Source organism: Planococcus citri, chromosome 3, assembly GCF_950023065.1.
Source record: "Planococcus citri chromosome 3, ihPlaCitr1.1, whole genome shotgun sequence".
In the NCBI taxonomy this organism is placed as follows: Eukaryota; Metazoa; Arthropoda; class Insecta; order Hemiptera; family Pseudococcidae; genus Planococcus; species Planococcus citri.
In genome coordinates this window covers 5,462,113-5,479,455 of record NC_088679.1, presented here as the reverse complement: position 1 = coordinate 5,479,455, position 17,343 = coordinate 5,462,113, and the positions used below count along the sequence as shown (strand labels likewise).

The 17,343-nt window shown below is 33.9% G+C and overlaps 3 protein-coding genes across 3 annotated transcripts; all 3 read left to right on the top strand.

Annotated features, from left to right (window-relative positions):
- Positions 1-2,913: 2,913 nt before the first annotated feature.
- Positions 2,914-11,033, top strand: LOC135841481 (uncharacterized). Its single transcript, XM_065358453.1, has 2 exons — positions 2,914-3,842; positions 10,547-11,033. Exons 1-2 carry the CDS (start codon positions 3,221-3,223, stop codon positions 10,894-10,896), a joined length of 972 nt encoding a protein of 323 aa, XP_065214525.1. The 5' UTR covers positions 2,914-3,220; the 3' UTR covers positions 10,897-11,033.
- Positions 11,034-11,244: 211 nt separating this feature from the next.
- LOC135841477 (NADPH-dependent diflavin oxidoreductase 1-like) lies at positions 11,245-13,848 on the top strand. The gene is made up of 9 exons (XM_065358450.1): positions 11,245-11,523; positions 11,601-11,783; positions 11,857-12,090; positions 12,172-12,307; positions 12,385-12,633; positions 12,719-12,973; positions 13,043-13,207; positions 13,280-13,500; positions 13,570-13,848. The coding sequence occupies exons 1-9, from the start codon at positions 11,435-11,437 to the stop codon at positions 13,796-13,798; spliced, it is 1,761 nt and encodes a 586-aa protein (XP_065214522.1). The 5' UTR covers positions 11,245-11,434; the 3' UTR covers positions 13,799-13,848.
- Positions 13,849-14,151: 303 nt separating this feature from the next.
- On the top strand, positions 14,152-16,662 carry LOC135841479 (NADPH-dependent diflavin oxidoreductase 1-like). Its single transcript, XM_065358451.1, has 7 exons — positions 14,152-14,473; positions 14,550-14,682; positions 14,751-14,999; positions 15,069-15,323; positions 15,420-15,584; positions 15,662-15,885; positions 15,962-16,662. The coding sequence occupies exons 1-7, from the start codon at positions 14,325-14,327 to the stop codon at positions 16,185-16,187; spliced, it is 1,401 nt and encodes a 466-aa protein (XP_065214523.1). The 5' UTR covers positions 14,152-14,324; the 3' UTR covers positions 16,188-16,662.
- The last annotated feature ends 681 nt before the right edge of the window (positions 16,663-17,343 follow it).

Genomic DNA, 17,343 nt, shown 5'->3' with positions numbered 1-17,343 from the left:
GCATATGACAATAGGAGTAATTGCACCCCCCCCCCCGCCGATCCTCCGGGACAACTTTTTTCTTAAAGGGGACATCCTAAAGAACATTTTAAAGCAAACTTGCCAGAAAAAAAGTTGGCCTTACTTACAAAATGGCGGCCATTTTGACTGACAGGTCAGCCGAAATCGCAGATTTTGCGTTTTAACATAGGACTTGCACGAACTTTTTCAAACTTTACAAAAGTAGATCGAAAGATCATGCAAAAATTTATCACCTGTCAAAATTTCAAGTGCTAAAGTGCATTTTTCGATTTTTGGTGAATTTTTGAAAATCGAATTTAGGCCAAAAATGGGGGAAAAAATTAAAATTTTACCAAATTGATCAAGAAAGCTGAAATTTGAGATATACCCTATTTTCGGCATGCCAAATCGATTGGAAACGGTTTCAACCCATTTTGAGCAGTTCTGGAGCCTCCAGCAGATTTTTGAAACTCAAAATTCCCACAAAATTCCATCAAATTAGAGTTGTATAGCTAAAATTTATTTTAAAAACTAATTTCAATACGCTACGAAGTACCGCAGGTAAATTTCAAGTCGTTTTGGATCCTCCAGCGACTTTTTGAAAATTCCTGAAGCCTCCAGCAGATTTTCGAAACTTTAAATTTTCACAAAATTTCATCAAATGGAGATGGGAAGCTGAAATTTACTCTACACTCCAATTTTAACACCCTCTGAAGACGACTTCAGGTGGGTTCAAGTCATTTTAGAGCCTCCAACGACTTTTTTGAAAATTACTGGAGCCTCCAGTAGATTTTTGAAACTTGAAATTTCCCCAAAATTTTATCAAACTAAGATGGAGAGTCGAAATTCATTCTGCAAACTAATTTCAATACGCTACGAAGTTGACTGCTGGTGAATTTCAAGTCGTTTTGGAGCCTCCAGCAACTTTTTGAAAGGTTGTATGACGTTTTTTTTGTAAAATTGAAATTTCCTAAAAGTAGCTGGAAGCTTCAAAATCATTTGAAACCACCATGTGGTCTGCGAAGTATATTTCAGCTTGCCAACTGTATTTGATAAATTGATGTTGTGAAAATTTAAACTTTCAAAAATCTGCTGCAGGCTCCAGTAATTTTCACAAAAAGTCGCTGGAGGCCCTAAAATCACTTGAACCCACCAGAAGTCGTCTTCAAGGGTGTTAAAATTGGAGTGTAGAGTAAATTTCAGCTTCCCATCTCCATTTGATGAAATTTTGTGAAAATTTAAAGTTTCGAAAATCTGCTGGAGGCTTCAGGAATTTTCAAAAAGTCGCTGGAGGATCCAAAACGACTTGAAATTTACCTGCGGTACTTCGTAGCGTATTGAAATTAGTTTTTAAAATAAATTTTAGCTATACAACTCTAATTTGATGGAATTTTGTGGGAATTTTGAGTTTCAAAAATCTGCTGGAGGCTCCAGAACTGCTCAAAACGGGTTGAAACCGTTTCCAATCGATTTGGCATGTCGAAAATAGGGTATATCTCAAATTTCAGCTTTCTTGATCAATTTGGTAAAATTTTAATTTTTCCCCCATTTTTGGCCTAAATTCGATTTTTAAAAATTCACCAAAAATCGAAAAATGCACTTTAGCACTTGAAATTTTGACAGGTGATAAATTTTTGCATGATCTTTCGATCTACCTTTGTAAAGTTTGAAAAAGTTCGTGCAAGTCCTATGTTAAAACGCAAAATCTGCGATTTCGGCTGACCTGTCAATCAAAATGGCCGCCATTTTGTAAGTAAGGCCAACTTTTTTCTGGCAAGTTTGCTTTAAAATGTTCCTTAGGATGTCCCCTTTATGAAAAAAGTTGTCCCGGAGGATCGGTGAGGGGGGCGTGCAAATTGTCATATGCCGGACTATATAACTTGATTTGCTAACAATCGAGTTGTACATAACTTATTCTCGACCTGTTTAACTAGTTTTTATTACACAAATTTTCGCCAATTCTCAGGTGGACATCTCAAATGTGTCTTTTTGACCAGTTTATTAATGAAGAAAAATATTTTTAAAATGGAAAAAAATCTGTTCATGCAAAGATTTTTAAAACTCGCGTCAATTAAGTAGAATTTCCAAAAACCTTCTGGCGGCTCCAAAACGGCTTGAAACCATCTTCAATCGATTGAGATTGTTGAAATTGGAGTATGAAGTAAATTTTAGCTTTTTTCAAACATAATTGGGTCAAATTTGGTGGAAATGTCATCTTCCGAAATTCCGCTATGGAAACTCCAGTACTGCTCAAAACAGTTTGAAATCATTTCTAATCAATTCGAGGGGTCGAAAATAGGGTACTCGCCCAATTTCAGCTTTCTAGGTCAATTTGGTGAAATTTTGATTTTTTTTTTTGATTTTTGACCTTGACAATTTAAAAATTTACCAAAAATTGAAAAAGGCACTCAAGCACCTGAAATATTGATGAACGACGAAAAATACTCCAACCTAAGACCGACAGGTTGGTAGAGAAAAAAATACGACTCTATTCTCAGTAGATACCTATCCATAATCTCAGATCAATACACATTTCAATCAATTTCGAAATTCACTTGAAAAACTTATCAAAAAAAATTCAAAACCCAATCCAAACAACAACGCATTTTTTCAACCTTACACCAACACCTTACTTTCCATTTCATTACTTTTACTTTTGCTCAACAGTCAACAGTCAACATCTAGCATTATCACGAGGACCGTTCATCTGCACAAATTGATCACAGCACGACATTTCATACCAGTTCATCAATATCGAGTATGCAGCTAGATAGTTTATTTATAGGTACCCAGCGAAATTGAAAACAAAAACAAAAAAAAACCGCGCAATATGGACAGCTAGCTCCTATTACGATGCGAGACGAAGAGGTAGGTACCTATAACTATATACCTGGAGCTGGAGACATGGAAACTCAGGGTACTACAGTTTTCTTACCAAATGGTTAAATATTCATCGGTTCGTCCTACTTCTCGACAAAATGGTCTCGACACCTGATACTCGTAGCTGATGGCTCGCATTATAATATGCAAATCTTCGCCGAAACCATCGATCCTTCTCTCGATCATTTTCCGATAAAAAATATCACTCGTATTCGTTATTGTTGTGTCGTCGAGTGCGATCTTACCTACCTACCTATCTAGTGCGCGTTCGCATTTAATTCAAAAATTATGAAAATCTTCGCGCTTTTAATTCTACTTCGATGAATTTTCTTCGAAAAGCATGTCTCGTTTATTAATTATTTTCATCGCTTTTATACACCATACTCGCGGCGACGATGTTCCAGGTGAAGAAGATGAAGGTGCTGGTATAAGCGACATCGACGTAAGAAACGATTCTCGACATGATCTCAGCAACATGACACTACCGATGAGGAATAAATTCTTACAAAATTTATATAAAATTGTGCAAAGCAGTTACGACACTGCCAACTCTGAAGAAAACATCGATCGATTCCCAACCGAAGCTTTGAACGGTATCTACGTCGAATGTATTTTAGGACTTTCGTTTCCGTGTTTGCAGAAAAAAATGATCAATTTTTTATCCAAACTCGATAAAATGAGACGTATCGATTTGATCGGTAAATCTATCGTGGTTGTTCGAAAAGCCGAGCATTCTTCCGATGCAGCCATTTTGGCCAAAATAGCCGAATACGTTGATCCGTCGTATTTAAAAGATTTCATCGATCATTTAATCGACGTGTTCTTCGATAATCACGTTTTACGAGTGAAAATTCCGTCGTATTTTCAAGAAAACTCCTCGGATGACGTTAATGAAACTACGTTCGTCGATATAGATTTCGGTGTTCAGAGAGCTCCAGCGTCGTCGAGAGATGGTAAAATACGTATGTGTTTTATTAGTTTTCAATAATTTATTGTATTAGGCTATAATAATTTCACTGTAGGAGATTTGCGCCTAATTTTATCAAAGTTTCTATACATACAAGGGAACCTCTTAAGATGTCACACTCCGAATTTGAACGGGACCGCGATTTTTGGAAAGAGAATAGTCTAAAACCCCTAAAACCAAATTTTCAGTTGCCCAAGTTCATTTTTCGATTTTTGGCGAATTTTTGAAAATTCAAAATTGACTGTTTTTGGCGATTTATGCTTTTTTTTAAAAGTAGGCTACGTACTTGATCAATAAAAATGGTCAAAATAAGTCCCAAAACTAATATTAATTACGCAAATCCAAATTTCACCATTTCCAGCCATTCTGGAGCCTCCAGCGGGATTTTTCAATTTCTCCAGAATTTTGAATTTGCTCCAGAAGGCGTGAATGTGAAGTTGGGCAGTTAAAAATCGAGTTGTATATTACACTCAACCTGTTTAACGAGTTTATCCACATTTGAGCCGATTTTGAGAGTGACACCTCGAAAGCAGCTTTTTGACCAGCTTTTTTCAAAATTAAAAAATCCAAAAAATCAAAAGATAACCGTTTGTGAGGAAATTTTTGAAATTTGCGCGAATCGCTGTATTTTGTCCAAAACTAACCCCCCCCCCCAAATCCAAATTTCAAAATTTCCAGCCATTCTGGAGCCTCCAGCGGGATTTTTCAATTTCTCCAGAATTTTGAATTTGCTCCAGAAGGCGTGAATGTGAAGTTGGGCAGTTAAAAATCGAGTTGTATATTACACTCAACCTGTTTAACGAGTTTATCCACATTTGAGCCGATTTTGAGAGTGACACCTCGAAAGCAGCTTTTTGACCAGCTTTTTTCAAAATTAAAAAATCCAAAAAATCAAAAGATAACCGTTTGTGAGGAAATTTTTGAAATTTGCGCGAATCGCTGTATTTTGTCCAAAACTAACCCCCCCCCCCAAATCCAAATTTCAAAATTTCCAGCCATTCTGGAGCCTCCAGCGGGATTTTTCAATTTCTCCAGAATTTTGAATTTGCTCCAGAAGGCGTGAATGTGAAGTTGGGCAGCTAAAAATCGAGTTGTATATTACACTCAACCTGTTTAACGAGTTTATCCACATTTGAGCCGATTTTGAGAGTGACACCTCAAAAGTGGCTTTTTGACCAGCTTTTTTCAAAATTAAAAAATCAAAAAAATCAAAAGTTTCCTGTTTGTGTGGAAAGTTTCAAAATTCACGCGAATCGCTGTACCCTCCAAATCCAAATTTCACTATTTCCAGCCATTCTGGAGCCTCCACTTCAAAAACGAACCCCCGGAGCGCAAATTCTACCATTTCCAGCCGTTTTGGAGCGAGAGTGACTCTTCAAAAAACCACTCTTGAGGCGTCACTCTCGAAATCGGCTAAAATGTGGATAAACTCGTTAAAAAGGTCGAGTGTAATATACAACTCGATTTTTAGCTGCCCAACTTCATATTCACGCTTTCTGGAGCAAATTCAAAATTCTGGAGAAACTGAAAAATCGCGCTGGAGGCTCCAGAATGGCTGAAAATTGTGAAATTTTGATTTTGGGAGGTTAGTTACAGACAAAATACAGCGATTCGCGCAAATTTGAAAAATTTCCTCACAAACGGTTATCTTTTGATTTTTTGGATTTTTCAATTTTGAAAAAAGCTGGTCAAAAAACCACTCGTGAGGAGTCACTCCCAAAATCGGCTCAAATGTATAGGTAAACTCGTTAAACAGGTCGAGTGTGATATACAACTCGATTTATAGCTGTCCAACTCTATATTCACGCCTTCTGGAGCAAATTCAAAATTCTGGAGAAATTGAAAAATTGCGCTGGAGGCTCCAGAATTACAGGAAATGGTGAAATTAGGATTTGCGTAATTAATATTAGTTTTGGGACTAATTTTGACCATTTTTATTGATCAAGTACGTACTTTTTAAAAAATGCATAAATCGCCAAAAACAGTCAATTTTGAATTTTCAAAAATTCGCTAAAAATCGAAAAATGAACTTGGGCAGCTGAAAATTTGGTTTTGGGGGTTTTAGACTATGCTCTTTCCAAAAATCGTGGTCCTGTTCAAATCGGAGTGTGACACCTCAAGAGGTTCCCTTGTTAGGTACAAAATTTTTATTCCTGGTTTCAACTTTGACCAGGTAATAACGAATATTGCATGGTTGAAGGTACATATTGTTATTTCGATTGAGTTTTTTCATGAAAGGGAGGGAGACAAAATTTGTGTTTTGGGGCGTACTTCCCTCTCAAAAGAACTAAAAGAAGTCAAATTTTGAATTTAAGATTAAAATACGATGCAAAAAAGCACTACTTTTCAAAATTTTGTGCCTTGATATCACTACGGTCTACTACACCGTACACCCCTCCCCCCTCCTACCCATCGCATTATCTTCAACCTGGGAGCTGAACGGAAGTTGGCATTATCTTTTTAGTCTCCACCCTCCCCTCATTATAATATAAAATATCATTTTTCATTCAATCCAATGTAAATCTAGGATAATTTCTTAACTCAAGTGTCAAGTAAGTTCCAAAATTTCATTCCTTTCATCTTTTTTTTTGTTTTTGAACAAGGACCGAAAAATTCATTTTCGCAGCAGAAAAAAAACCTACTTATGAGATTATTTTGAATAATTAAACAAAACAAAATTTTTTCAAAATTTTCAGAACCCAATTTCTTTGACAATAGTTTTTAAAAACATGACATTTTGGATTCAATTTCAAAGGCTTATATTTTTCAAGATTTTTTGGTAGATGAGAGAGGAAAGTTGATATTAAAAAATGTATATAGGTATACCTATTAAAAAAACTGTCTTCCTTGACATTTACCAGAATGTTCACCAACTACCCCTCCCTCACCCAGAAAAAATGCTCGAACAACGGGTTGTAAAAATTCACAATAATCATTGGTCTCTTGTAAGCTGCAACTAGTATTTTCGGTAACCTTAAAAACATCACCCATTCGTCTCTGACAGCAAGAGAGAGAATTCAGAGTGACGTTAATTCTGGGTTGTGATTTAATACTCAAGTATTAAAAATACTCGAGAGGATGATGGAAATAAGTTTTCAAGCTCTTGGTACCTACTTGAAAACCTGAATCATATCTACCTACTCTAGAGCAAAATCAGATTCAAAGTGATCAGATCTGAATCTGATTAGATCGGATCAGACTTTGTTTAGACACATTTTATTAGTTCTGATTAAATCAGATCAGTTCAGATCTGGTCAATTGAAGCATATGTTTCGAAAACGCACCAAGTCCAACAAAAAAATATTGATAAGAAATTCATGGTACTTAGTATGTACAATTTGGAAACGTAGAAATGGCCCAAATTGGCTGATTCTTTGATATGTTGTAGCCAAGACCGTTGAGCATAACATATCGAAAAATCAGCCATTTTGGGCCGCAACTTCATACTAAATGGCCTTATTGCAACCTCAGAATCTTTGAAAATGGACTTGGTGCGTTTTGGAAACATATGCTTTAATTGTATTTAATCCGACCCAATCCTAAAAAAAATTGAAGGAGAAGGTGGAAAATATCATTGATATTTTTCACCAAAAAAAACACCAAACACTGGTGAAATTTCAGGAAAATTTGATAAAAAAATCAGCAAAAATTTCATAAAACGTGATTAAACATGTTAGAAATGGCACAAAGCAATTTAAAATTCATTGAAGAAAACCCATAAAAAATGTCGTTAAAACACTTCAAAATCATTAAAATCATCCCAACCTATTCAAAACTGATGAAATTTGGCTATAAATTTGACAAAAATAACATAAAAAGTTACAGAAGTTAAGAAAAAACAAAAACACGTAAAAACTGTCATAAATTTAACAAAAATTGTATGTATTCAACAGGGTTAAAAACTTGATAAAATAGCAGAAAAACACCAAAAAGTGTTAAAATTATCCAAAATGTATTGAAAAATTATAAAATTTAGAAAAAAAATGTCAAAATGGAGCAAATTTTGGTATTAAAAACTGAGCTAAAACTTGTTTAAAATAACATGAAAAAGGGGGGGGGGGTATTTAAACCAATTAAAATAATCGAAAACTGAGTGGCCACATTTGGCATTTGTATTTAAATTGTTTTTCCATTTTCAAAAATTGTCAAAAAATAATAAAACTTGAGTATAAAATTGTGTAAAATTTTGCAAAATTGCAAAAAAATAAAAATGCAAGAAGGCAGGTAAACCTTTCAAAATGGCATAAAAAAACAATTGAAAATGACTTGAAAGTAATAAAACTGATGAAATATCTCAAATACTACCTTCCAAAACTGGTCATTTGCAAAATTGGGAGAGGGAGGGGTTAAAATTACATACCCAATGATTCAAACTGATCATTTTTTACTGCTTTTTTTAATTTTTCAAGTTTTGGAGAATTCGCCAAACATCAAAAAATAAATTTTAGTATCTTAAGTTTTGGTTATGTTGGTTTAAAGAAACTTTCTCCGATTTAAATCTCTTTCATCCAAATAGAACGTAGTCAGCTCAAAAGGTTCAAGCCACCCCTCCCCTTCCCTTGTTAGCTGCAAATAAAAAAATAAAAAAAGATAAAAATTGTATTATAAATGTGTCAAAATCTTACAAAAATAATAGAATCGTGAGCAGGAAGGATAAAATTTCAAGTAATTTCCAACTGATGCTCAATTTGTTCGAAGTGACTATTTTATTGATTAAATTAGTCACGTTAATCAAAACAAATACTTCCCTAATTATTACTCATCAAGATTTTACTTTCAGCCTCACCACGCATCACGTAGCAACACTTCGACGAACCGATTAATTCCATAAATCATTAACTACTGTACCGTCTAATTACCTCATTTACCCACAACATTTGATTGTCTGCTTGAAAATAATACCTTTACTTACCTACCTATAAAAAATAATAATACTAATAGGTATTATTCATTTTGATTAATTATTGTTTCATGAAACGTTGTCTATCTAATACCTTTGACAAACATTTTCAATAAAAGTTTCTTTTTACGATAACTTAGGTAGGTACCTACCATAACCGATTCTATCAAATTACTTATACACGCTAGAATATCAGTGTGGAAATGCAGTAGGTCTAGATTTTCATTTAAAAATAACACACTTTAATAACGAAAACAAAAAAAGTTCATTTTTCACTGTCCCACAATCAGGAATCTACCTATATGAAAATTCATATACCTATAGGTACCTTAAACACAATGGATTTTTTTTTCGTTCAAGAAATCATTTCGTATTATGGTTAATAATCAGATAACTAGGAATGTGCGTAAGATGAGCATGCTTTGGAGCAAAAATACGAGTAAAATATTCTTAGATGAAAATCAATATTGCATGGGAATTGTCGTACTGGTGAAAAATTAACGTCATCGTCGGTGTTTCTTTTTTACAATGGATAGGTATAGGTACCTAGTAATTTTAGATAATTTTTTTCATCGAGATTTTTTTTTTCACAATCGTGTGCAATGTGTTCATAGTCTCTATTCGTCTGGTATGGTAATTCGTAGGATAGCGAATTTGCAGATATATTTTTTGCCTAGATGCGAGTCAAGTGTAACGTGACTGGATGATTTTTCGCCTTCGGAGAAGTTTCCCACACAAATGATGATGAAATTTTCGAATGACAATATGTGCGACATGTAGGGCAACAAATGAAATTTTCTCCGAAAAACAGGAATCTTACGAAAAACACGATATGAATTATTTGAAAAATTATGTTTTGGCGAATAAGAATCTATAGATTTTTTTTATTTTAAAAAAACTGAAGTCTTTGGTTTTGAAAACAGATGTATAACAATTTTTTTATTCCTCGCAGGTAGCACTTTTTACTCCAGTACTTTCAGTATAGGTAGGTATGATAGTTTACTGAGCTAATCTGGATCCAAAATTTCGTATTCTACTTATTACACTAAATGCGGTGATCCAAAATTGAGAGAAATCTTGCAACGAGTACAATTTGATCGTTAAAACAACGAGGAAGTAACAAATCTGCAAACATAAATGACCCGTGTTTACTTTTATCACCTGTCAAATAGAACCTGCTAACCTACTAACCATAAGGATAGGATATTTGTATTTGGATATGAACTTATTCTTAACTTTCCATTCCACCCCACCCAAAAATGGTCGTCTTGATTTTTTTTCATCAATTAAGTACCTACCTATTTAATTCATTCGTTAAGTTTTGAAGGTACTAAATCGCTACGCATATAAACTTTTTTCATCGAAGAATAATGTCTTGGGTACCTCTTAAATGGCACCACACCTCCGACATAATCTCTTCAAACGTAATGATTTTGATTCGCTTGAGTGAATTTGCTACTATAATACTAAAGTCAGTACGCTTCTTATACCATAATACTTTCTTGTTGATCAGTTTCGAATAACATCTAGAAGAAATCATTCGACCAATTATAATGGTCACTCAAACGTGTTCATCTGTTCGAATCATCGCTGTAGGTATTACTTAAGTGTAAAAGACAGTGTCCAACACCTGACTGCTTAGCTACCTACCTAGGTTTTCTTTCAGAATTCAGAGCACAAATTCATGCGAGAATATCGAATAGTATTATCGATTTACCTACGATGAATTTTTCTTAACGTGATGAATAATAATAAGGTTAACTTTTACTCACTATGAATTTCCACTCGTGTGTTCTCAGGTAAAAGCAGACATCCTCATCACCATGGAAAAATCAGAGGTCTAAAGAAACTCCTCATGTTGATGGGATTACTGATGTGTATGAAGCTATCAATGATGGGTCCTCTGATGCTCGGTGTAATCGGATTGAAAGCCATGAAAGCTCTGATCTTGGCAGTAATGTCGATAACAATTAGTAAAATGATGATGTTGGGTAAAGGAGGACATCTCAGTGGAATGCTCGCTGCACATGATACAGCATCAAGTGGTAGTGGTTGGGATCGTACGATTCAAGAACAATATACGTCAACTTCTTCTTTACCATATCATATTGAACCGCCAGTACCTTACAATAGTTATACTGTTCAATGATATAATTCAGAAATGAAATCGTAATTTTGCAGAAGAGAATTTTTTAGATATTATTTTACAAACGTACAAACCATACCTATTCAGATTTTGAGTGTTACGATTACCTACGAATATTATGAAAGATCATGTACATATTTAAAAATATATAATTTATATATCAATAATACATTTATTTTCCTTCGCATTCAATCGGTTAATTAAAATAATTAATTTGAAATAATCAAAAAGGAATCCACTTTTGCTTTTGCTTTGCAAAACCGTCCTTTTTTCAAAAGAAAAAAGATTTAATTTACTAAACATGGTAATTACTCGTAATTTCCGTAAAAATCAAACACTGCGTTATCAAATCATCGTTCTTATCAATTTTGGAGTTTGAAAAACTTTTGAGAGCTTGAAATGAGCTTTCAAAAATTATTTTTAACTATTCAATCAAGTTATATTTTGAAGTGATTACTACAAAAAGGACTGTAAAAGTCTTAGATCCACTCGAATACAAAATCAGTTACACTAGAGTAAATCTCACTTCTCAGTCAAAGAAATGAGCACCAAAAAACTCACTGTTTTATATGGCAGTCAAACAGGAACCGCTCAAGAAGTCGCCGAAAGGATTTGGAGAGAAGGAAAAAGGTAAATATGCACCTTCCATCGCAGTATATTGATCTAATAGCAAAATTTTCAAGCATTTTCATAATTTTATTCTACAGATACTCCTTCGAAGGTCCTGTCCTGGCCATGGATGAATACCAAATTCCCGATTTAATCCACGAACCAGTCGTAATCTTCGTTTGCTCCACAACTGGACAAGGAACTCAACCAGATAACATGAAAAGATTCTGGAAATTTTTACTCAAGAAAAATTTACCTTTAAATTCGTTGAAAAACGTCAGGTACATTTGGGATAATCTGATCATGTGTTATAATTCTTCAGTACGTCGTTATAAAGGAAATAATTTTGTGTAGATTTTCTGTACTAGGTTTGGGTGATTCTTCGTACGTGAAATTTAATCATGCGGCTAAAAAGTTGTATAAAAGAGTACTTCAGTTGGGAGGTCAGCCAATAATTGATCCTGCATATGCTGACGATCAACATGATCTCGGGGCTGATGCTGTGGTTGATCCGTGGATTTCGAAATTATGGAATGCACTCGGTGATCCGTTAGTTGAACAAAATTCAAGAGTTGTAGATCCTCCTAGGTGACTCATTTGTCTTTATGTAAATTTTTTTTCATTTGAAAAATGAGAATTAATGGAAATCTAATTTCAATTTCTGTTTAGATGGATTATTAACGTTTCAAAAAATGACATCGCTATTCCCAGTAACGAAGTAAAGAAAGAAGAATTACTCAAATCTAATTCAGCGAAGGTTACTTGTATTTCAAACGTACGGTTAACCCCTGAAGATCATTTTCAAGTAAATTAAATTCAATTACATATTTGTATATTCAATTGAGTTCGATCATTTTTCACTCAACGTTATGAATTTTTCAGGAAACAAGGCTGATTAAATTTACTTCGGAAAATTTACAATATGTTCCAGGAGACGTGTTCATGATCAAACCTCAAAACTGTGATAAATCTGTGGATACTTTTTTTGAAATATTTAACGATCGAAGAAACGAAATCAGTGAAAATTGCCTCGTTCGTGTTACCAAACGGTTTACAGATATGGCTGTGCCATATGCGTTACAAGAACCAGTACCTTTTCGTAGTATTGTCAAGGAATACTTCGATTTAAATGTAATATATTCTGATATATTTCCTTAATTTTCATCTTTACAGCATTTTATAGGTGATAATGGGATGGTTATTATTATTTTTTTAGATGATACCTCGACGATACACTTTTGAAATTCTATCCCATTTCACCGATAGTGAATTAGAACGTGAGAAGCTGATAGAATTTAATACAGCTGAAGGTCAGCAAGAACTATACAATTATTGCAATCGTCCCAAACGAACGATTCTGGAAGTGTTGGCAGATTTTCCTCACGCTGTGGCTAAAATACCTGTCGAATATTTATTCGAAGTATTTTTACCAATTCGTCCCAGAGCTTTTTCAATCGCATCTGCTCCGGAAGTTCGTAAAAACTGCTTTAAAAATTATAGTATTTTTTTACTCGAAGTAACGAGTTTTGTTTTATTTCAGGTTCATAAAAATGAAATCCATATTTTAGTAGCTGTTGTCAGATATAAAACTAATTTAAAAAAGCCAAGAATCGGTTTGTGTTCGACTTGGCTGGCTTCTCTGCAGTCTGGCAGCGTGAATCCAGCGTACATCAGAAGTGGTTCATTTATTTTCCCGAAACAAATCGTAATATTTTTTAAATCACAAATTTTTCGTGAATTTTTCAGTCAATTGTATACTATGAATATTCATTTACAGGATATTCCAGTGATCATGGTTGGTCCAGGAACTGGTATAGCCCCGTTCAGAAGTTACGTTCATCATTCTTCTGCGTTGAATCCAACCAGTGATAGAGTCGTATTTTTTGGTTGTCGAAACAAAACTGCTGATTACTATTTTCACGAGGAGTGGACCTCGCTGCAGGAAAACCGTAAAGTTCGCATTTTCACAGCTTTCTCGAGAGATCAATCAGAGAAAATGTAATGAAGTTTTAATCTTTAATGAAGCTTTACGTAGGATTTTTATTGATATTCGTTTTGTAATTTTAGATACGTTCAACACGTTATTGAAAAAAACGTTCAAGATATCGTGAAACTCGTAGCTCAACAAAATGCCTACATATTTGTGGCAGGTAACTCGAAGAATATGCCAGAAGCGGTCAAATCAGCGTTCATTTCTGGTTACTCGAAGTATGAGAATGTTGAACAGGATTATGTTGAGCAATTATTCGAAAAAATGGAATTGAATGGAAGATATCAGACTGAAACGTGGTCGTAATCGAAGAGTTGTTTTTAATGTATTTGCAAATATAGTTTTTTTTTAGCATATTGGATTGTAATATTTTTAAAACTTCGAACTGCTTGGTTCAGTCAACTTTTTAGTACAGGTGTTCTTATCCTAGGGCTGTAAACTGAATGCATCAAATGAATAAATGTAGTATTTCATTCGGGTGCAGCACGATTTTGATTTTTTTCTGGGTACCTAATTAAAATTATATTTTTACCTATGGAAAATTTTCTTTTTCTGTACATTGTAAAGTTCTTGAATTTTCGTAAGAAAAGTTACGTAATACGTATCAAAAATATGTTGAAAATTAATTTATAAATTATCTTCGTTATCTCTAATATTATCTTCGGGATCATTTCCTCTCTTCATTGAAATCTGAAATATTCTTGCTAATATGTATAGGATGAGCTGATGCAACGAAATGCACATTTGTCGTGATTAGGTAATAGGAACGTCCTACTCTTATATCTTTACCGATGAACTTGGCTTACATTAAGTAATCTTCTTTGCGTATGAAATGAACACGATCTTTTTCAAAACCATGTTCTTGCTTTCAAATTTTGAATTTCAAATGCTACCTTTATTTAGAATTCTATCTCTTTCGAGTCTTGTGAGCGGATTTCCATCAAATGCCGAACCAAATTTACCAAAGTTAGAACCTTCTAGGTTGGTGTTTTTATACTAAGAAAATCTCGAAAGGTGAAAATTATCAGCTATGTAATTAATTCCTTAATCGTTTCAGTTTCATTGTAAAGGTATTGGAAAATGGTACTCCGGTGAAAGACTCTTTAAACAAAGAAGATTTACTGAAACCAAATTCAGCCATCGTCACATGTATAGGAAACGAACGAGTCACTTCCAAGGATCATTTTCAAGTGAGTAATTTATTAATTTGGGCTTTTTCTAGACATGTGGATAGTATTTATCAATAGTGATGTTACAGGACACAAGATTGATGAAATTTACGCTTGAAAATTTAAATTACGATCCAGGAGATGTGCTCGTAGTTAGACCTCAAAACAGCGACCAAGCAGTGAATTATTTTTTTGAATTATTTAAAAACCGAAAGGACGATTTTAATGAAAATTCCGTTGTTAATGTTTCGAAAAATATCGAAAACATCTTCATTCCTCCGGCATTGGATAAACCTGTTGCTTTTAAAAATGTGATCAAAGAATATTTCAACTTAGATGTAGGTATCATTTGAATCAATTTTTAGTTTTATGTATCGAATGATGATGTTTTACTGAATTTTATGCAGACGATGCCTCGACGATACACGTTAGAAATTTTCTGGCATTTTACCGATAGAGAAGAAGAACGACAAAACTTGATGAAATTCATGAGCGCAGAAGGAACCAAAGAATTTTACAAGCGTTTCATCTTGCCTAAGCGAACAGTTTTGGAAGTATTGGAAGAATTTCCTGGCGTTGTGGAGAAAATTCCGATAGATTATTTGTTTGAAATATTTCAAGATATTAAACCGAGATCATATTCAATAGCATCGTCTCCTAAGGTATCTAACTAAACATAGTTTAATTTTCAATTAATATTAATAAGCGATGCAATGAACAATACCTATCTTGTAATGTTTTTTTTGTCTGTATTTTAGGTTCATAAAGATGAAATCCACCTTTTAGTTGCTGTTGTAAATTATAAAACTGATCTGGATAAGCCAAGATCTGGCTTATGTTCGACCTGGTTAGCATCTTTTCAGAATGGCAGTAAAGCTGCGGTATATCTAGCCAAAGGATTACTTTCATTTCCAAAATCAAAAGTAAAATAAAACGTGCAAAAAAAATATCAGCCAATCTACTATCAAAAAAATATTTATTCGTTATTTTTTCGACGCAGGATTCCCCTACTATGATCATGGTAGGACCCGGTACTGGTATTGCTCCATTTAGGAGTTACGTCCATCAGACATCAGACTCCAATGAAACTGACAAAAACTACGTCTTTTTCGGATGTCGCAGCCAATCTGCGGATTATTATTTTGCTGACGAATGGGATACATTGCAAAAAGAAAATAAAACTCATTTATTCGCCGCTTTCTCACGAGATCAACCTGAAAAAATGTAGGTATAGCAGAATCTATTCAGTAAATAAATTTATTTTTCAACTTTTATTTGTTCAATGGTGATTTTTGTTTAGATATGTGCAGCATATTATCGAGAAAAACGCAGAACTGATGTGGAAACTCATTGCTCATCGAAATGCCAGTATTTATGTGGCTGGTAATGCGATAAATATGCCAAATGAAGTGAAGAAGGCTTTTATCTCTAGTTACTCGAGTTATGGAAACGTAAGCCAGACCCGAGCAGAAGAATTTTTCATGGATATGGAAACGAATGGAAGATATCAGACTGAAACCTGGTGAACTCAAGATAGACATCTACAATTTTAGTTTCAGATACCTACCTACTTTCGTGTAATCTGTTCCGCATTTATTCGTATCGAAATCTTACGAGGTGTTTTTCTAACGTGTTATTTGAAAAACGTGTTTCTCGACGATTCGAATAAAGTATAGGCAGAAAATTGAAAAACCAATATTTTCTCATCATTTTGCAAAGGTCTCCTTTAAATTTTTCGTGATATGAAAAATATCTGGTTTTCAATTCGATGCCTACATCGCTGAAATTTTCCAAACTTAAACACTTTCTGTGATTGTTGATATCGTTAATTTTTATTTAATTTTCTATTTATATATGTAATTTCGAACGACTTTTTGTTAGGAATACCGTCAAAATTTGTTATTTTTTTTCAACATTGTAATGTAATCAACTTTGGTATTTATGTCGAGTGAAATCAAAAAGTGTAAAAAAGTTTTTCAATAAAATTATGGTGCCCGCATATTCGAATAAAGTCTCACTAAATGAAGTCACAGGAGTATCTCATTCAGGCGTTTTCAAATTGATCATCAACGGAAAATATAAAATTATCAAAAAACTAGGAAGCGGTTCTTTCGGAGATGTTTATTTGGCTCGCACATTGAATACTCCGCAAAAAGAAGTGAGTCATGGGTATATTTCTAATCAGTTTGGTTCAGCTAATTACCTATATATAGATAAAAAATACACAGATTTATCAGTTTGTTTTACGCGGAAGCGGAATATCCATCGGGACAGAATACCTACACGGTCTTACTTGTTTGCTCTCTGAATACCACAGTTTCTTTTATATTCTCATTTTATTAACGAAAATGATATCATATAATTAGTTATCATTGGGTACGAGTTTTACCTACTTAGGTACTCTTTTTTAAACAGTAGTTGATTAGGTTCCCACGTAGGAATTCATTCTTAATTGCGAATTACGAATACTCACACTCGAGTATTTTGATACTTTGTGCTTTCTTCTATTATCAATCAAATGCTAATTTCCTCATCAGATTCTATATAATCTAAGGCCAATTCGTAGAGTACGTAGGTAGGTAATATATAGGTAGATGAGATGTGCGATAATTTTCACCCAAGTTGTAGAAGTAATATATTTCGATGCGTATCCCATCCTAATTATGCAATCAAACATTTTTA